Below are 22,234 nucleotides of genomic sequence, written 5' to 3'. Positions count from 1 at the left end.
TATAACCACTGTTTTTGCTGTTGTATTTTGATCTTTTACTGTGCCACAATATCACAAATTGAAATGAAAATACCTTAAAATAAGGCTTTAAAAAGTTAATATTTGGTTTGATTAAAATATTTTTTTTAAATTGGACAAAAAAGATGAATCACAAGAAAGCGCTACTATCAATCAATATGTGTCTTAGTTTGATTTAGCGACGCACAATACAATAGTCTGACTAAATTAACTGAATGTGTTTATTTTTTGTTTTGGAAATTCTATGAAAGATGGAAAAGTTATTCAAACTATTGCTGAAAAAGTGTATGGACATGGAATGCAGTTCTGGATCTTAGAATGGTATAATTTGTCTTTTACAAATGTTAATTTTATCTTCCTTTAAGATAGATATTTTAATTTTAATAAAGTATAATATAAAATGCTCTGTAGATTCTGAACTGATATGTGTCAAGTTGAAGACAAAAAGTGCATTATATAAAATGGAATTATATAACTCTTTTTGACTTAAATATAACATCTAAACGTAAGTCTCAACTGTGTGTAAAATAAGTTGCTTTTTTTCTTCAATTTCCTCAAATCTATGTTGTAAAAATGTCTCAAAATGTCCTCAGCTCCCTGCTTGTTGGCACCTCAGCCTGTATTGCGCCATCTGTGAATGGCTGAACCCGTTTAGGCATTAAAATGAGTGTTATGGGTGAACAACTAAGGGGCCAACTGCTCATTTTAAGGCCTCCGAGCAGCTCAATATGAAACTATTCAGGTTCTCAGATGTCAAATATTCAGCTCTCTGAATCAATTTTCTGCCTGTTTATGGGTGTGTGAGCAGGCGTATTTTTGGTGTGAACGAATTTTCCTGTGCACATGCGTGTGTGCATGTGGAACGTCCTGCCGGTGCAGTCTGCAGCTGTGATGCATTCAGAGCAACAGAGCATTTAGAGGGATAGATTTTCCAAAGTTTTCAACAGTAAAAAGCGGAAAAAAAAGGACTTTTCCTTTTTTTTTTTTTGTTCAAAACGAAATCCTTGCAGGAAAGTTAAACTTTTGAAATAATCTTTTTCCTCTTTTCTGTGTCTCCTGGAGAAGTCCGTGTAAGAAACATCCTTTCATATCGGCCCTGAAGATTGGTAAGGTGTTCTCTGGAATAGGAAAATAAAAGAACCTGCCGGTAAATCTCCAGAGATTCCTAACAAGTCCCCTATCTTCAAGACAAGGACCATAAAACATGGTAGGAAGGAGGAAAGAAAAGGAGGGGGAAGGGAGGAGTAGAATACGGTCTAAAGGTGCAGAATTAAGGAGGCGCTGCTTGAGAGCTCCAAGGAACAGTCTTCAACTCTAAATGGTGTAAAACTTCCTTTTTTTTCCCCTCTATGACCTTGAGCTTATTCTTTCCTGCTTCTTTCTGCTTGCGCCTGTGTTTTGTTGTAACCTTAAGCTTTCGATTTCCGTATTTTCTGCACTATAAGGCGCACTTCAAAGTTTTTTTTTTTTTAAACAACATAATAATACTAAGCGCCTTATGGTTTAATTCTAGTTGTGTTTACTGATGTTGAAGCACTTTTTAGAAGCACCCAGCGCTCTATGTCTCAATGTCGGCCTGTTTTTTACAATTTGTGAACAAGTTTGAGTGTTATTATGAATAAGCTAACACGGCTAACGTGTAGCGATGTCAGACTGTGTTTTATTTTTACGTTACTGACAAGGTTGAGAGTTAGCATACTCACAGTAGTGTTTGTTTTAGCGGTATTAGTCTTTTTTTTAATATTTACAAACAAGGTTGTTAGTTCTATGTGTTGTAAATATGCTAATGTGGCTAACGTGTAGCATGTTGGACTTTACATGCTACTTACTATTTTAGCGACATTAGTCGCATTTTCAACGTGTTGCAAACAATTTTGGCTGTTATTTTAAATACACTAACAAAACTAATGTGTAGCGGTGTCGAACTGTGTTTTTTTCATGTATTTCTAATGACGGTGGGAGTTAGCATAGTCACAGTTACTTTTGTTTTAGCTATTATAGTCTGGTTTTTATTTTGCAAACAAGGTTGAGAGTTACAGGTATTGTGAATATGCTAACATGGCTAACGTGTAGCGTTTGTGACTCTGTTTTTTTAGTGTTACTAGCAAAGTTGTGACTTAGTGTTTTCACTGTAATGTTGGTTTTTGTGGTAAACCAACGTTTTTATGTGTTGCAGACAATCTTAGGCATTTATTGAAAATACACTAATGCAGCTAACATGACGTGGTGTGAGACTTAGATTTTTTTATGTTATTAACAAGGTTAGGAGTTAGCATAATCACAGGAACATGTGTTTCAGTAGTTATAGTCTGGTTTTTATATTGCTAACTAAAAAAAGTTACAGGTGTTGTGAATATGCTAACGTGGCGCGTGTCTGACTTCAATTTTTTTAAATGTTACTAAGGTTTGGAGTGTTAGAGTCACAGTAATGTTGGTTTTAATGTCTGTTTTTTACATGTTGGAAACAATCTTAGGTGTTACTGAAAATATGCTAACGCGGCTAACGCGAAGTGGTGTGTGACTTAGTTTTTTTTTTTTTTTTCACATGTTACTAACAAAATTAATAGTAAAGTTATAGTTACAATTTTTTTTTTGTGGTAGCCTTTTTTTAACATGAACAATGTTTGAAGTTACGGGTAGCCGATTGTGTATATGCTAATGTGTAGCATGTTCACAAACAAGCTGTGGAGCAGGGGTCACAAACCCTGGTCATTGAGGGCTACCGTCCAGCTTCAGTAGATGCTGATTAGCTGGATTGAATCAGCCCAGCTTCTGATTGACTGAACACACCTGATCCAGGTGAGCAGCAATTACTGAAGCAGTGCTGGATGCAAAACAAGCAGGACGGTAGCCCTCAAGGCCAGGGTTGGTGACTCCAGCTCCAGAATTATTCTGAATGCAGTTATTATATATATTAAAGTTAGAGGAAAGAGTTAATTAGGTTTTAACTGACACTAATTTGTAAATAGACCATTCATTGATGGTACACCTTAATATGTTGTGCTTCCTGTTAATGCAAAAAAAAAAAAAAAAAGCGAGGTTTGCTCGTATTCACATTGTAAAACAAAAAATCTGCGGGGCATTAGTGCTTGTAAAAATCAGGAAAAAAAATGTCTGCCAAAGAAATATCATCTCTGTTTTTGTCGTAGGGGGACAGAAAGGTGACGTCTTCAAAGAAAAACAGCAGATCCGTGTTCTAACCGTCTTTTTCTTTATAAGAAAAGCTACCATCTGATAGGAGACGAGGTGTATTTTTCTCGTCTTTGAATGGAAGTTCAGAAGAGCAGAGTTGAGGGGGGTTTAGAAAAAAGACACATGTTGTGGGGATGGGTCTGTATTTAAATGAGGATGGGCCCAAAAAAAAAAAAAAAAAAAAAAATGCCCACATTTCCCCCCAGAAGCTTCTCAAAGTCATTGTGAAGGATAAGATATAGTAGGTGCCCAGAAAAATATGTTCCTCCTTATGGACCGGGGCAGCTGTTCTGCTACTTTTTTAGCTGCAGGGGGAAAATGTATTCCTCTGCAAAATACAATAGAGTTGATGGGCGAGAGCTGTCTCCTCACTGACCTGCCTCTCACAAGGACTTAATGAAGTAGGGCTGGTGACGGTGTCCCACTGAACTCAGCATGGCAGATGGAGACTGAAAGAAAATCATTTCTGTCACCGGGAAAAAAAAAAAAAATCTCCACAAGCCATTTACCGTTGTGGAGTATGGCCCATTTTACATTCCACAAAGCCCGGCTTTGCCTCAGAAAGGCATGAGGGGCAATAGAGGTGGAGGAACGGCTTCGATACGGAATATACATGAAGCTATTCAGCAGGCGTCGAATTCTGTTTGCTCTCGCACTATCACTCCCATACACACACACACACTCACGCGCACACATATTTAAGTTCCCAGATGGGTTGTTGACATGGAAAGGAGAACAGCCACATCGAGACACAGACAGCCGAATGTATATTGTGAAAATTTGCACTTTTCTCATTATAAAAGTGTGTCAGTTGAATGAGCAAACACCTGCCACGGTTCTGTACTAATACACACTGTCCCTGGATAGATGAAAGGACAGGGAGGGGAAGGACGGCGGAAAGCCAAGAGGAAAAAAAAGGGCACCGAGAAGACGGAGGAGAGGAAATAAAGGGATGAAATGAAATGTACAAACACGGCGGGCTAAACGGGGGAAGGATTGTTGCCGTTTGGTTCGACCTTAAAGCTGCAGAAAATAGCGCTGGATGTTGCTTCTGTCTTGGTGAAGCTGTACACAAACATGTGGTTTTGTTTGTACACATGGACAAGCAGCAGGTTTGGTGGATGTTAACGCTAAGATTTGAGCACCACAGAAGAGATCATTTCATTTTGGAAAACAATGTCAAATACACTGACCTAGAAATTCAAAATGTGCAGAAATTCAAAATAAGACTACGGTCACATATCCCAAAATTTGGCAGGTGGCTGCGCGGTGGCATTTCATTTTAGACATTTATACATTGTCCAATAAGAGCTGCTACTGCCTGATGATCCAGGTGTCACCTGAATTTGTAATGATGTCATCCTTACCTGACTGATGGCTGCCACCATTTACATTCTTGACCACACCAACGATTTTTCCAAAAATCGGGCGACGGTATAAAATCTGGAAGATTCTGCCGTTGCCTCCACATCACATGGTGGCAATCATATTTGTGACTGTTGCATAAGCATACAAAGTTGTGCTTTTTTTGAGACACAAGACACCATTTTTTTTTTCTTTCGTTGTGGCTTACAAGAATTTCTACAGTATAAATAGCTTTCCCAAAATGCAGTTTTTCCAGGTTATCCTAGTGCTAATTTACCAAGTTTGTCCAAAAATCTATTATGTTTTAGTTTGTTTCACTGTATTTCAGGTCCAACGTGACTTCACCCTTTAATACTTGAGTTGAATAACACTTAACTTTAACTTAAGTTGTTCTTTAAGCCTTCAACTGTTTGTGCTAGTAATGTAATTGTAGTGGATTTTTTTTGTGCAGAGAAAAAAAATAGCTTTGCGCCAAAATCAAACACTTTACAGTAGTAAAATGAAGTGACACGACGCAAAGCCCCTTTTTGTCGTGTCAGATTCAGTCGGCCATTGCATAAGCACTTCACTTGAATGTGTGGGATAATAGCACTAATTTGTTTCTGAAGAATTACGTAAATGATTTAAAGATTTACGATAAGAGTTATGGTAATTCAAAGAACGTCAAGGCTTAATGTTTAAAACCACTGGATTTGCATTGTTTCTTCCTCTGCTTTCCCCCCCAAAATTTTAAGCTCATCACTCCCCCTCTGGTGAAAGTTGGAAATGCAGTTCTTCTTTATGCTAGTACATCAGTTTGCTGACCCCAGAGGTCTAAATATATTCTAAATATAACTTTTTAAAAAATGATTTAAGAATGTCAAATGAATTTGCATTTTAATCTCATTAAAATGTGAACATATGACACATTTTTACCTGATTACTTGTTAATAGTGGGGATTGTTTTCCTGGCGGGTTAGGTAGTATTGAGATAGTAAATTAACACATCTCATGAAAGTATTATTACTATTATTATTATTTCAGAATTCAGCACTAATTTATGCCTAATACCTTTTTTGTGATAATGTTTAAAATACCTAAACATATTAAGCCCTTTCAAAATAAAATTTTAAAAAGCAAAAATATATATATTTTAAGCAATTAAATCTTGTTTCAGGAATATTTAGCAAAATTACATTTTAAAATAATGCAGATTTGTCATTGTTAGTAATTTTTCATTTAGTTAATCTGCTTTCAGAGTTTCAGTCATTTTTCAGTCAGACTGTCAGCCACTGTAAATGTCAAAAATGAAAGCATTGCTGCTGCTTTAAAGGGATAAAAGTCATCTTTAGCTCTTTTTGTGGAGCTAAACTCAGCTGCTGCCTCTCTTTCAAACACCCCCCCCCAGTCCGATTTAAAGGAAGAATATCAACCCTCACCCCCCACCCCCTCGCCTCTTCTGTCCGTTTTTGCTCTGGAACAGAGGGCCTCGTGGCTTTTGGTGTCACGCTCCTTTACACAATGTTCTGTGATTGGTCTTGGCTATGCCGGGGGAAGCCTCGGCGCGGGCGGCTCGCTGGGCCAACATTCATCAGCACTTGTAATTAGATGGAAAATGTCGCCGCTTCCGCCGAGCTTCTGAAGCCAGCCTCTCCGTGCTCTGGCAGACTAACAATTGTCACGTCTCGAGGTGGAACGTGTCGGCGCTGCTAAGAAAATGCCACTTAAATGCCCCCCCTCCCCCCTCCCTCGCACACGCCGCCAACTCCATGTTCTTAACATGCAATGACACACGCAGAGGGACGCCGGCCCTTTGCTGAAGATGGAGCTTTTGCAATTGATTCTTTTTTTTCTGCTCAGTGTGTCATTTCTCTGTCAGTAAAGTTTTACAAGAGGATAAAGCAAAATGGAATCACTTTTTCAAAAAGTTTCTAGAAAGAACTGCCTCCTGAGGGAATAATAGTGAATAATAATAATAAAAAATATCTAGTTCTACAGTAAAATAGAGAAATAATATTTTTAGTAACTGAAATGTATACATTTTTTAAATCATTTTTCACTTTTATTCCACTTAAGTCTCCTTTACATATATACATTTTCTCTGGCTGTTAAGTACCGAATAGAAGGGCGGAGCTAGAACATTTTATATTGGGGGGCAAATAAGAACAGCAGAGTGGAAGACCACGTAAAAAAATATAAAACACGTCGTCGTGAGCCACTTTTCTCCTTCAGAATCCGCTGGAATGACGTTGATTGTTTGAAAAGTTACAATATTTAAAAGATTTTGTGCTAAAGCGTCACCAGCAACGCCTCAGGTGTTAAAGGGTTAAAACTGCTTATGTTATCTTTACGATTTTTAAAAATTTAAGATTTCATAGTCTTTGTCAGTGATTCTAATATTGACCTAAAAACTGGACAAGTGGGGGAATCAAAGCTTGTTTTGCTGCCCTTGTTTCCTCCCTTAAATTATTATTTTTTTGTTTAAAATATGAACGTATGATCTAAAATTTATTTGAAAATAAGGGTTTTTTTTATTTCTTGTTGCAAAAACAGCTTAAAAAAAGGTTGTATTTGTGATATAGAGCGTCACTCTGATGCATCCATTTGCAGACGACTAGATGATGTACGTCCATGTTTTCCCCGTCTCTAAACTGTACAGGTGGATAGCTAACACACTGCTCATCATTTTTGTATCACCAGTAATGTTAGGTGAGGGGTGTGAGGGGCTGTAAGCTAGCATGTAAACAGAAAGCTCTCAGCAACAGGGAGGCGAAAGGAGGGCATGGTTCAGTCCCACCCACAATTCACAGGTGAATTTCTAATGATCTTCTGCCGCTCTGCAGAAACTATGTCCTAGAAAAAGACACAATTTTATGTATTTTAGCTAAAAAAAAAACATCCTTTTATAATTAAAAGACCAATGAGAATGCTTTTAAACTAGTTTTTTTTTAAAAAGAGAAGGTTTTTAAGGACAGATCATTTGCATAAAGGCACAAAAAGGTTTACTTTTTGTAGTTGGAACAAATTAATAACTATGTTGTAGTTGATTCTTACTTTTTAAACTCACCAATCAGTGTTAGAGAAAAAGATTTATGAGTGTAGCAAATCAGCCTTGAAGTAAAATATTAGTTTTAAATAATTAAAAATATTATTAATTATTTTGATTTCATAATAAAACACAAATTAATCCTCAAGTCCAGAAACTGGCTTAAAAAATGTTCCCAAAAAAATGGTTTGGTTTTTCGTTACACTGTTTCTTTGTTTGAGCCTTTTCTGTATTTTTCTGTATAAAGTGTTGCCCTTTCCTTTTATGACCTTTAACATTTTGTCTGATTGCTGAATCATCAAATCTGATCCAGAAAATTGGAAAAAAAGAAAAAAAAAAGTGAAACACAATCATCCAGTTCCTGGATTTGTCACATGCTGCTCGTCAGAGGGGGTTGTTCAGCGAGGGTGGAGGCGGGGCTTGGTGACAGTGTTTAGTGAGCCAGGAAATGTGTTTTTTGACATTTCCCTGCTTGTAGTTTCTCGTCCGGCTAAAAAGAGACAAACAGGCGGGTCGGACTGCCGCCGCAGTCGTGTTCTCGGAGGAGAGTGAGGCGCATGCAGACCAAAGCTGTACGTTGCTTGGATCCAAACGTACCTGTGCGTCGTCAAAAGCACAACGGCAGGATTCATCATTACCCAAACTGCCAGCTCATTTGACTGAAAGTGATTCGGTGGTCATGCAGTCATATCTGTGTTTACCCATGAGCCCATGGGGGCTGAGAATCCTAAGATACGTCATGTGCTTACAGTATATCAGCCTCTATATCAGGCTCCATGTAAGATAATCTGAAGAACCAGGAAAGACAAAAACAACGTGAGGAGAACTGAGCTGTTGTTCAGCCAAACTGATTACAACTGTGTTAGCGTTTACTGACGGTGTTTGGCGCGGTAGCGACAAACCAAAGCGTTCTATCCATTGGGAAGCCCAGCGACATGAGAGGGCACACTCTGTGGCATTTCAACATTCTTGGTAACACAGCGAGAAATTCACCGAGGTCTGACAGTGTCAGATGTTCTCAAACCGCGGTGGAGCTCGCATGGAGCATCATTTACACCAACCCTGTTGGGGTCATGCGTACACATCTGTCATTTAGTCAATAAAAAGAGGAAGATACGATGAAAAGTAGAAAATAATGGACACTCCTCCTTTCGATTTGTAAAAAGTAAGAAAGATAAAATATGTATGGAAGGTTGTTCCTGTGACAGCAATAAAACATTTAACATGGCACTTTATGGCATGGGTCAAAGTCACGGCCCCAGGGCCAGATCTGGCCCCCGGGGTAATTATATCAAACCTTCCAGATCATTTTATATTATTATTATTATTATGATTATTCATATCAATGCCCTGATGTTTATTTTTTTATATAAAAAATGACATACAAGAAAAGAAATGTGAAGTTTTTTCTCTTTTAACGTTTACTTTATTTCTAACTTGTATAGTTGTAGCAGAATGTTTTATTATGGAGAGTAAAATATTGAATTTTTTTTAAGGTTCAAGTTGATTTATTCTGCAATAAAATATCTATTTGTTTTTATTTATATTTGTGTTTTAAAAAGTTATATTTTTAAAGTCTAAAAGTTTCAAGTTTTTTTATGTTCCCTTAATATTTATCATGTGTGTTTTCCTTCATTAGGCAAAATGATTCACCAGTTCAAAAAAACTCAATTTTTTTGTTTTTGAAAGCATTTTTCTGTGAAGTAGCACAGTCCGAGAAAAACATGTTTTTGCTAGAATAATCAAACTAGTAACTGTGTTCAGCGACTATCATTTGTCGTTTCTTATCTTCCAATGAAGTTTTGTCAATGAAACAGAGTTAACCTTTAATGTCTGATTAGATTCTCATGCTGTTATTTTGTTAATTTCCTGCAAGCGTTATCTGCTTACTGCAAATTCACAAGATTAGCTCCAACCCAATAAAAATAACAGATGACACGTTCATTTTTAGCAGAGTCAGCAGCGGCTTTAGGTGGAACGAACCAGATGGAGAAGAATGAGGTCAACAGAGCACCTGAATACTCTGGCTCCACCTTAAATGTCAAAACCAAAACACACAGAAAGTTGAATTTAGTGCTTCTTTTGTTGAAAATAAATTAATTTTCATGTTAGTCATAAAAAACACAAAACCTTTGCTCACAATTGTTTCCCATACCACTATACCACCACCTCCAACCAACACAATTTTTAAAATGATGATCCTAAAAGTTCATTTATGTGATGTTTTTAGTAACTACTACTACAATAACGTTTTTTATAGAGCTACATTTTGTCCTTTCAGAATCAAGGTTTCACTGTATTGTTAAAAATGTGTTTCACTCAAAGCGTGATGTCAGGTTTAAAGAGCGCCGAGTCGCTTTCAGCTCAGCATCTCATCTCAGCAGATCTATTTAAACTCCAGCATCTTGCCAAATTCTCATTAGGCTTCTCTGTCTGCGCCTTTTATTGCCGTATTGATTTCTTTCTCTTTATGTCCTCTGGCAGATTACATTGTCATATAAATTAATGTCTGCAGCCATAATAAGGAAGCAAAAACTGAAGGAGTAATGTGGTTGGAACGTTTAGCGGGAAATTATTTGGCAAAAGTACATTTTTATGTTTGTCCTTTAAAAAAAAAATACCAAAAAAATATATTTTTATGTTGTTTTTTCTTCATGCTTTTCTTTCAACTTCTGTTTTTCCAAAAAAAGCGATGGAACAGTTTGCTAAGTTCTGGTCAGACAGAGGAGGATCAGACATTTTTGGGGGATTTAACTCCTTTTTCCATGTTTTGTGGTTTCTGCCTGCAGCTTTGAGAGACAACAGGATTGAACTAGTGCACGCGTCGTGGTCGGAGTTGACCATCAGCATCAGTGACGTCTCGCTGTCCGACGAGGGCATGTACACCTGCTCCCTGTTCACCATGCCCGTCAGAACAGCCAGAGCCTACCTGACCGTTCTGGGTGAGTGCACATGCATGACTCGGCGTCTTTTGGTCATTTTTGCTTTTGTTTTGCACCCATTGACTGTTTATGAGAATTCGACCAACCCCTCCCCCCTCACGTTCCAAACAGGAAGTACACGTTGGCTCCAAGGAGCCAACATCCTTTAGATTTCTATTAAGACATAAACAGCTATTTTTAATGTTCTTGCTAATCCTCATTTTTTCATAATAATTTATTCTGTCGTGCACATGACAAAGTCAAGGCCCGGGGGCTGGATACGGCACTCCGGGTGATTATATCTGACCCTCTAGATCATTTTATTTTATTGTTTTTAAAGGTCCGATGTTTTCTTGCGCTTATTTCTAAATTGACAAAATATATTATTATGGAAAATAAAATATTGAAAGTTATTTCAGATTTAAGTTTGTTTATTCTGGAATAATATTCCTGCCTTTTTATTATTCATGCATGTTAAAAAGTTATGTTTTTTTTTGGGGGGGGGGGGGCATTCTGCTGGCTTTTTGGACTATTTTGGCATTTACTAAGATTTTTTAGTTTTCTGGAGTTTAGCTAATATTTCAGCTACACGCTAACTGTTTTGGCTAATTTAGGCTTTTTAAAAGTTTTTAGGCTGTTTTTGAGTTAGGCTAATATTTACACGCTAGCTGTTTTGGATAATTTAGGTTTTTTTCTGTATTTTTAGGCTATTTTAAAGTTTAGCTAATATTTCAGCTACATGCTAGCTGTTTTGACTAACCAACGTTTTATTTTTTTGTTTGTTTGTTTTTTAGGCTAATTTGGCATTTAGCTATTTTTTTTTTTGTTGGCTATCTACTTCAACGGTTTTCGCTATTAGCTTTAGTGTTTTCAGCATCTTCAGCTATCAGCACTAGCATCTCCTGTGGTCAGATTCAGCTTACAGCATTCACACTAGCATTATCGCAGGTAATGCTATATATCTAGTTCAAAATTATGCTAAAAAGTTAAGGTTTTAAAAAATTGGTTTTAGAGAGTTCAAAAAATGTTTATTTACTTGTTCGGCCCGCAACATAATTCTGGCCCGCAGCAGCAGTCTACTGACTGCAAGGACCATATTGTTTTTGCATTAATATTCTGCACATTTTATCACACTTACACAAATTTAAAAATAATTTTTCAGCATGTAGTGCGTGACCCCCCACCAAAGCGATGAAGCGATTTCAAAATATTTTTTTGGCCCCATAAGCGGTTTTCGGGCCATTCATTTTTTATTACAAGAGCGCTCACCGTGATGTCATTGATTGGGGGGGGGGGGGGGGGGTCACGCGCAAATTCATTTTCAATTTTCCCTAGGTGTGATAAAATTTTGAGGCACTTTGCGTTCAAATGGCGGGGGTGAAATTTTCGCTCAAAAGTGCAGAAAGATAGAATATTAAAGCGAAAACAATATGGTCCTAGCAGTCAGTAGTTTGCTGCTGCGGGCCAGAATAACTCTTAGGAATTTTTATCAATCGTCTCCTAACACTTTGAGCAAAGGGGTTCAGAACTCTTGCTACACAAGTTCTTACGTTTGTTTTGGGGGTACAAAATTTGCGCATAATGAACGTGCATTAAAGTTTAAACCAGATTGAACTTAGACCAAACAGAGACTCGGATTTGGTAGTGAGTTAATGGACGACGTACCTTTTAAATTATGCTGGTGACAACCGATTCAAAATTCATCATGGAGAAGAAATTCATTATTACAGTTTAGCCTCGTTTCCACTGAGCGGTCCGGTTCAATCCGGTATTTTGAGTGTTTCCATCGTTAAATGGACCCATTATACAGTTCTGACCTCTTGAGGGCCCCCATCCATTGTAGGTCCATAAAAAGAGAATGGGACGGTTGGGGTGTAGTCACTGTAGCCACCCGTGGATTGGCAGAAACGGATGACAACATAAGAAAAGCTTGGACCAAGATTTGTAATATTTTTACCATAGACATTTCACATTAAGCCATGCGCTAGTATCAGGTAGCAACAGTCCAGTATAACCACAAAATACTAAGAGTTTTTTCATAAAAGTATGCTTAAAGTGCCTTCACGAACTTAATTTTAACGCACTATCTAGCTTGTTCTACACCCTGCTGTGATTGCAGCATTAAAGATAGACATGTTTCACAGGCTTCAACGAATAAAGATACGTGGATAAAGAAGGATCTAATGATTTTTTAAAGAAAAGCTCCAGAACCCTTTCTTAAAAGTTTGATTTAAAAAAATAACGACCAGCTGGAAATATATGACACCAAGCTCTAATACACCGGAATAGATCTGTGAAAGAAAAAGCCTGAAGCAATTCACGAGATTTGCATCACTTCAACATTTCGCACTAAGTCTCTTCCAACTGTAAGTGGTGGACCTCCTCTAGAAGCGAGTACAAACAGTCTAGTGGAAACACCACATCCCCGGTGTAAACATTGATTGACTCGGACCAATCACTGCTTATTGTCTGGCAATGTCCATATCGTGGAAAAACGGGGACAAAATTGGCTTAATTTTGTTCGAACCGGAAGCAGATCATTTTTTTATGGGTGTCGTCACACTCACTCAGTCCAGTTCTCAGAAACAGTCACAGTTTGCACCCAACACTGAAGCTTGAGATGGGTTTTCAATCCCATTTTCTACTGTTCTGTCTGTTATCTGATCAATAAAGGCTTGTTGGAGCAGCTGTGGACTCCTAATACCATGATGCTCCCTCCCCCTCTGTGTTTGTGTTGTGATCATCGCCCTGCACAAACATTGTCTCATTTTCTGCTAGCGTGCTTATTATAATTCCAATTAGTTTTTTTTTTTTTGGCTAATGTTAATAGATGTGTTAGAGCACTCTAGGACCATTAGCTTGACTCTCTGTGTTAACAAGCGTTGGGAAAATGAGAGACATTAAAGGCTAGCACTCAGGGAAGATACGGAGAAAATGATTACGCAATACTGAACAATAGTTAATGGCCCACACGAGGAAAACAGAGACACGGCTTCAATAATCGTACCAAACGATCGGGGACGGCTTTATCTGACAGCGGGAGCTGGAAATGAACACGATTAATAATCATTTAGAAAATAAACATTTAGGCTTCCTGCACAAATTATTTGCTGCACAAATAAAAGCCGGCTGGTAAATATTACCACAAACAAAAAGAAAAAGATTTGTGGAGCTAATATGGCTCTACAGAATAACCACAATTACTCCATTTTATTGTAATTATATCAAAAACTAAAGGAACTTTTATATTAAGGTTCCAAGCATTTTCCAAACCTGACTAGTTGATTCTGGCGTCACAAGGATGTTGAGGCATGCTGAGGCCCTGCTACTATTGGAGGAAGACGAGCCTAATCTGATCTGATCTGATCTAATCTAGTTCTAATCTAATCTGATCTGATCTAATCTAATAATCCAGTTTCCAAACCTGTTTAATTCCTTCTGGGGTCACAGGGAAGATGGAGCCAATCCTTGCCACTGTTGGGTCTGTGTGATCTGATCTGATCTAATCTAATCTAATCTATTTTCCAATTCTGTTAAATTCATTTTGGGGTCACTGGGATGCTGGAGCCTATCCCTGCCACTGTTGGATAGAGGCAGACCTAATCTAATCTAATCTAATCTAATCTAATCTAATCTAATCTAATCTAATCTAATCTAATCTAATCTAATCTAATCTAATCTAATCTAATCCAATCCAATCCAATCCAATCCAATCCAATCCAATCCAATCCAATCCAATCCAATCCAATCCAATCCAATCCAATCCAATCCAATACAATCCAATACAAAACAAACTAAAAGTGTAAAAAAAGTTGACAATTTCTGTCCATTAAACCTAGTTTGACACTCAATTGGAGTCGAATACCGTATCCTGACATTTGCTTTATCTTTTAGCCACGCCCACTTCCAAAAAGAGCCAACGTCTTCATTTGGACAATGACAGAAACAAAGAAAGAGGTTAAAGCTTTGCAGCCTTGTGATGTCTAAACACAAATACCATCCTTGATCTGGCATTATTCCTTCAGCGACGGAAACAATAATGCTATGGAGCCTCAACACACACACTTGAGTTGTGTATATGATGGACGGGTTAGTTATGCCTCTCCATACTCTGCCCTGAACCAATCTGCAAAAAAAGTGCATTTGAAACGGGATTTGCATAATGCAGAAAACAGGAGGCTCTCTAACCCTGAACAACTCTGCAGCAGGTAGTGAGGCAGGAAGTGAAACAGGAAGTCAATGGCATTGACTGACAGACCTTTCAGTCACTCAGCCCCCCCAGGCAGACTCACTGCTCGGCGACAATAAAGGCCAGACGCGAGTGGCTTAAAACAGTCATTAGAGCGAAGGCCGGTCATTTACATTTCCAGGGTCGCGGGTCTCTTGCTTAAACAAATGTACACCCGCGCAGACAAAGCCAGGTTTTTTCTCCTACCTTTTGTGCTTTGATTGATGCCATTCCAGCTTTTTATTTTTGCTGTTGTCATGGCGATTAGAGGAAGGCTGTTCCAGCTAAGGTTGGTAAATTACCTGGAATTGCGTGAAACTCGCAGTAGATAAAGGGCTGTTACATTTTTCATGGAGTCGAAGCAGAGGAAGATTTAAGCGGGAAAAGGACAATCGGAACAGTCTGAGCGCACCGATTCAACCAATATGAGAAATGTGTGTGTGTGTGTGAGGTTGTTCCCTACTTGCTGCAATAACTTTCTCCATTATGTGCCTGAGTAAATCTCTGCTTTGTTGTGAATTATTTCCATTCAATCATGTAGGAGTGCCAGAGAAGCCAGAGATCAACGGCCTGAAAAAGCCCGCCGTGGAGGGGGACTATATTACGCTGACCTGCATCACTCAGGGCAGCAAGCCCGCTGCCGACCTGCGCTGGTTTAGGGACGAGAAGGAGGTCAAAGGTGAGTCACACCCAGGTCTACATTCACATGGATCACAGCTTTGGATGCACAGAGACTGGAAAAAATACTGCAAAATGTCAATATATCAGATATCACACAGAGAGTTTCTTTAACTATTTGTTGCCATAATGGCTAAACCAAATTCAATCAATTTTGCAAATCTGCTAAATCCCTTTCCGGGTCAACATAATAGGCAGTCAGCTGTTGCTTTGTTTAAAAGTCCAACTGGCTAAATGAAGCACAAATGCTTGATAGAGTTATGGGGCTTCATAGAGTCGAGAGGCTTCGTAGAGTCATGATGTTTCGAGGAGTCTTGAGGCCTCGTGGATTCATGATGCTTTGTTAAGTCATGAGGTTTCGTAGAGTTATGAGGGTTCATTGAATCGTGGGGCTATTTTTGTCCATGAATTGTCACGTTTTCCACAGACCATGACGGCTAAACAGCAATGTATCCTTTTTCCAAACCTGCTAAATCTCTTTTAGGGTCAATATAGGAAGCAGTCAGGTTTTGCTTATTTTTTGGTCCATATGACGCACAAACGCTTGATAAAGACGTGAAGCTTATTGGAGTCATGAATCCTTGCAGAGTCCTGAGGCTTTGTGGAGTCCTGAGGCTTCAAGGAGTCGTCAGGCTTTGTGGAGTCCTGAGGCTTTGTGGTCCTAAGGCTTTGTGGACGTAGGAAGCTACCTGGAGTCCTGAGGCTTTGTAGAGTCCTGAGACTTTATGAAGTTGGGAGACTTTACACAGTCCCGAGGCTTTGTGGAGTCCTAGGGCTTCAAGGAGTTGTCCGGCTTGGTGGAGTTGTGAGGTTACCTTGAGTCTTGAGGCTTCGTGGAGTCCTAAAGCTCTGTAGAGTCCTGATGCTTCATGAAGTGCAGAGGCTTTATGCAGTCCTGAGGCTTTGCAGAGTTATGTGGCTTGGTAGAGTTGTGAGACTTGGTGGACTTGTAAGACTTGGTAAAGTCATGAAGCTACATGGAGTCTTGACTCTTCTTAGAGTCGTGAGGCTTGGTGGAGTGGTCAGGCTTGGTTGAGTCGTGAGATTACATGGAGTCATGAGGCTTTGTGTAGTTCTGAAGCCTCGTGGAGTCCTAAAGACTTTGTGGAGTCCTGAGACTTTGTGGATTTACAAGGCTACCTGGAGTCGTGAGGCTTTGTGTAGTCGTGTGGCTTTGTTGAGTCATAAGGTTGTGTGGAGTTGTGAGGTTTTGTGGAGTTATTGGGCATTGTGAAGTCATGATGCTTTGTTGAGTCATAAGGTTTTGTGGAGCAATGAGGCTTCATGGAGTCGTGAGGCTTCCCATCAAGATTGAATTTTGCCAAAAACTCTGTAAATATTTATGTATTAAAAATTGGATTGTTTATGAAACATTATTTTTGCACATTTATTTTTAAATCAAAAAGCTAACTGATTGCATGTTTATTATCTATCTCCCGTATTCCTGTGCTCATTAGCGACAGCAGCAGACACAGCTGCCAGTTGAAACAAATGAAATCTTCTCTCCTTCCTGAAGTGTTTCAAAGTTCCACCTTAAACTGCATAATGTTCCCTCCTAATTAAAGTAATCCTTTAACTGCTAAAGCCTTCCCAGACTTTCCACTCTTCTTTTCCCAGAAACAAACACACTCCGATCCTATATAGTGGAGTAATTATCAGAACGAAGCATTTCGTTTGGTTTCGCTGCTGCTTCCACTAATGACTGCGACTGTCTTTGCCCGCCACAGACGACAAAACCTTCTCTCTGTTAACCCCACTGAACTGTTGTGTCGTATTTTTTCATTTGTTATGATATAAAGTTAGCAAACTGCTGGAGATGTTTGTTGGGGCTTGAAGTAAAGACAGTTTTCAAAAGTTCTAATCAAAGTCTGAAGCTGCAATTCACTTCTAAATCTTGCCAATCAGTTAAATTAGGCTTTCTACTATTTTACAACTCGACTTAATTCAGACCAACAAAGTTTTCGATCTTTGTAGTGAATATATATTACACAGTCCAAGTAACTTACCTTATCACTGCGAAATAAACAGAGCTGCAACGACTCCTCTGTCCAATCAATGGTGACAATAAAAGCACGTCGACAGAGTTTTAGCATCTACTTGTCTCTGCTATTTAGATACCTGCACTCAGCTAAGATTTTTTCTTATTTTTTTACTGAAAAGAATCTCGTTATCTCCACTTGTTGTGATGGTCAAGGAAGAGTGAGGCTGACACAACCTGAGAACAAGTAGCAAATAAGAGTTGTGGACCTAACATTTGACTCTATGTGACATCACTCACAGAAAATGCCTTAATTTTGACGCCAACCAAATAAAATCAATTCAGTCGCCATTTTTCATTATATAGACGTTGCTATGTTGGAAGCTGAGGTTTCTATGGCAACCACCCTCGCCAATCCGGAGTGAGCTTGTTGGGAATCCACACCCCTATCACTTGAAAGCCATGGAGAATTACTGAAACAAACAAATAATCTACTAAACAATAGGTGAAATCTGTTAGGTATTTTATCTTTATTTTTTAACATTTATCATTAAAGATGTTTTAAGGCTGTAACTTTCTCTCTGTCGCGCGCCGAAAAGGATAAATATTTATTGAACGCACTAGAACTAAATTTGTAAAACTTTAAAAACGTAACTTTTTAATGTGGACCGAACTCCGGGACGCAGCCAGTACTGGTACCCTAACTCTTGCCTGGTCTGATCCGCGTCTGGGACCGACTATTAGGATACTGGTGCGGTCCACTACCGGAATGGTACCGGTTTGCGGCCCAGAGGTTGGGGAGCCTTGATGTAATTGGACGTCAAAAAACGACGGGACACCAAAATCGTAAATTTTTGTCTCGGAGGGGTCCTTACCCAAACGTCAATATGTGTAGACTTGGAAATGAGAGTGTGTTACATTATGTTACCAGCGCAAGATAACATCATGCTGTTAACAAAAATATAAAATGATCTGGCGGGCCAGAAAAGGCCTTGACTTTGACGCGTGGTCTAAAGCCGATCTGGGTGCAGAACGCAATCCACTGTTAAAAAAACAAAACAAAAAAACTTGAAATGAATCTGTGAAACTGCGAGAACATAAAAAGGTAATCACTGTACAGAGAAGGAAAGTTTCAGCCTAACTTCAGACTCCTTTCTGAAGTTCTTGCAGAATATAAAGGGAGGGTGTAGGTTCAGATTTTTTTATTAACTTCACCTGGATTACAGATCCTTTTTGCTCCAACCTGATGGAAAGAAAAGTGGCAGTGCATTTTAACTTGTGGAACCACTGTATTTCACTGAGACATGTAGACCAAGGAGAGGCGTGACAGAGCTGTATTTTTCTGTTCTGATACATGAAACGCATGTTGAGTCAAACCAGATTTACTTTGACCAATCAAGGACTCGGATTTGAAAGTGACATACCTTTCTGTTTTACATATGTGCTAATCATTTGGAAATTGATCACGGAGGACAAATTAATGCACATTTAGCGGGTTCTTGAACCCACAACACATACCCAGTGTGAACATAACTTAAGAGAGAGTACCTGGACAGTATCTGCGACTGTAGTACAAGACGGGACCAGGTTTGAGACGTGACTTACAGGCAATGTGAATGAAGCCTCAATCACATGTCAGTGTGAGGTAAACAAGTGCAAATACCTCTATAGACTCCTGACTTTCCCAAAGCAAATCGTGATAATTGCCCCCCAGAGAAGAAAGATTGACGCATAATACAAATGTCACGTTGAATGATAGCTGTTAGATCCACTTTTGTTCTCAGTAGGAATTTGGATTGGAGCGGGGTTTGGCCCTCCCCAGATTCAATCAAAGTCTCTCTCGGGGAGGTCTGCTGCTCGCACCTTTTGTATCCGGGCTTAAGTCCAGACAGCTCAGCCTCCGATCGGGCATTAATTTCCAGTTTCCGGATAAGCGAGGAGATAAGACTAGATCAATGATGTCCCTTCACGCGGGTCGGAACTCATATCAGTGTTATCTTTGCTTTTAATTACTGGCTCATTTAAATTGGATCTGTGTTGTTGGAGCTTGTTAGGGCTTGCCGAGAACGTCTTCTTGGCTTAGACACTCTCACAAGTTTGGTTCTATCGAGCCAAAAGTTTGTAACTTCACAGAATGTTCTCTTGAAACACTCCAGGAGCTTTTTCAAAAATATGTTTTTTATTTAGTAATTTGGGGCAATTATTTACCTCGTTGGAGTACATACAGGTATCTGAAAAGCCAAAGGAATCCCAGATTTTCTTGGATGAAAGTGTCTCTTTCTTGACAAAGACAATTAGCTGTGTCCTTGTTTTAGACGATTTGTTTCTTTGTTTCAAGAAAAAATAATATTCTGCTCCCTGGGCTGTGATTGACACCCACATTTTCCTCATAATTTTCTCTTTTGGCCACTCCACAAATGCATATCTGCCTTTAATATTCTGGCAGCATGAAAGTGTGAATTACTTTTTTTTGTCAAAGTCAGTCCAACATCTAGGATGTGAAAATGGCTTATTCGTGTGTGATGGCGTGCGTTTCCATAAATGAAGCCGTGTCAGCAGTAAACCGCCTGTCGCTCGCGTTTACAACCGAACAGAACGGACGCTAATATACAGTAGGCGCTGGAGAATGCAGGTGGGTGTGGAGTGCGCTCCAAGTGTTCATCATTCTGACAGGATCAGAGTGTGTTGAGTGTGAAATGTCATCTGATGGTGGGGCAGCCATGCTGGGAATAGATGACATATTGGTGTGGGATCTGGGGGAACAGACGAGATTATATTACCAGCAAGTCCACTGGAGCAGCCCCGTCACCCATTCCCATGAAGTGAACAGACACCCTATGCTAAGCGTCTGTGTGTCTTTGTTGCCGTCGCCCCTGAATGAAGCAGACGGCTCAGACAAGCCCGCGTGTAAGGACATAAACCCGCACGCGCGTGCGACGGAATCCGATATTCTTATTTGTCGGTCCCTCTGTCCTCCGAGATTCCCCCATAGTCCCTGCTTGGTAATCATATTTCTATCTCAGTTACACACCGTAACCCAGGGAGACCTTCTCCAATATCGCCACGCGCAGGAGTTGTTTACACACCGCTGAACCTGGGAGGAGCTGGGCGGCTACCAAGGAGATGAAATGAATATTTGTTTAAAATGAGGGATGCTGGCATTGCAATACTCTTTGACCTAAACTATGGAGGTTATTGCTTCATTATGTCATGAGGTGTTCCTGTTTCCGAAAAGGGGAAACGAGAATAGCGGCCAAACACTCCATTCAAATTCAGCTGTAGTCGGATCCGTGGGTCGTTCAACTTGTCAAGGACATTGAACCTCTGCTGCAGACAAATCCGGTTCTTATTCTATTGCTGGTTCTATCACTTTACCCCTTAAACACCAGCGCTTTAGCTACGGTGTTGACATTCCTTTAACTGCCGTAGCTCTTCAACTGTTTACGAAATTAGCATAATTCCAGTGGATTCTGAAATAGAGAAAAGCAGCCTTGCGTTGATATGCAACACTTTACAGTTGTGAAGTACTAACACAGAGATGTCAAACTCATTTTAGTTCAGGGGCCACATCCAACCCGTCTGATCTCAAATGGGCCGGACCAGTAACATTATAGCAAAATAACCTATGGTCACCTTGTTTTCTGTAGCTTTTTTTTTCTCAGCTGGATAAAATGCCTCAACCACACTAATAGCCTAATCATTGTTTATTTGTTTATTTCTTGATCTCTTGTTATGCTGCTCTTGCATTTCCTTTGCTTCCTCTAGTGGTGGAATTGTGCATTGCGATCACTTCTTTAAAGAACCATAACTTACAACAGGAATGGGCTAGAAACTTGCCCCCCCCGACATCCTTATATGATTTTTTTCTTCATGACTGGGCTTGATTAAACCACCTGGCGGACCGTATTCGGCCCACGGGCCATATGCTTGAGGCCCCTGTGCTACCGCAATCAACCTAAATCAGCTTATTCTGTTGTGGAGAAACACTTAATATAAGAAATGTTTTGCATGTCGGTGTAAAGCTGATGTGAAAAGACACTTTTCTCCACATCAAAATCATCTGTTATACATTGATTGCATACATGATAGAAGACTGACGATATGTCAAAGAGCGTGATATTAAGGTGTCGCCGGCGACGTCTCAGGTGATAAAGGGTTAACATTGGAACGAATGTTGGAATTTACGTTAATTGCATAAGCTCTTCGTTACTGTAAGGTGTTGCATATCAGTACAAAGTCACTTTTCTTTCCTTTAGAAGCTGCTGGAATTGCGTAAATGGTTGACAAAAGAAAATCAAAGGGTTAAAGTCAGTGAGTTCTGCTGCACATCAGATAGACAATTGTCCTGGATAGTGAATGAGATCAGAACAAAAGGCAAATTATGGTTTGGAGCTGCCTGCAGAGGATCCCGATGGCATTCTTGATGTTGGTACACAAAAAAAAAAAATAATTAGAAATCATAAAAGAAGATTTTAAGTCCAGATGCTCAACTTCAAGACGTCGCTTGGATAAATTGAGAACCTTCACTCACAGAATTAAAACCAAGTTTTGGGGATTCATAGAAGTTTTCTAGTTAAAAGTGAAAGACTTTTTCTGCCACTTTGCCAATGTTTGACTATCTTGCTGTGCTCATGTCTCAAAAAAAAGAAAAAGTCTGTGTTGGGATTACATTCATATGACCTGCCCCTCCCCCAGGGAAGAGGCAGATCAATGACCATTAAAGATGTAATTTCAAGATGGCTCCTGCAAGTCACAGTGGCATGAATAAAAGATGCTCGAGTCACACTCCCAAAAATACATATTTAACCTTTCTATCCTGTTACACACGC

The 22,234-nt window shown here is 39.4% G+C and overlaps 1 protein-coding gene across 3 annotated transcripts in view; it reads left to right on the top strand.

Annotated features, from left to right (window-relative positions):
• The window catches only part of cadm2a (cell adhesion molecule 2a), a 295,844-nt gene that overhangs the window by 237,335 nt on the left and 36,275 nt on the right, over positions 1 to 22,234 (top strand). For all 3 annotated transcript variants that reach the window (XM_024265919.2, XM_024265918.2, XM_024265920.2), the window contains exons 4-5: positions 10,390 to 10,542; positions 15,291 to 15,428. In XM_024265919.2, the coding sequence (XP_024121687.1) occupies positions 10,390 to 10,542; positions 15,291 to 15,428 (291 nt within the window). The remainder of the gene's footprint in view (positions 1 to 10,389; positions 10,543 to 15,290; positions 15,429 to 22,234) is intronic.

The sequence above is a fragment of the Oryzias melastigma genome, linkage group LG14, assembly GCF_002922805.2.
Source record: "Oryzias melastigma strain HK-1 linkage group LG14, ASM292280v2, whole genome shotgun sequence".
NCBI lineage: Eukaryota > Metazoa > Chordata > Actinopteri > Beloniformes > Adrianichthyidae > Oryzias > Oryzias melastigma.
This window is presented reverse-complemented; position numbering and strand designations above follow the sequence as displayed.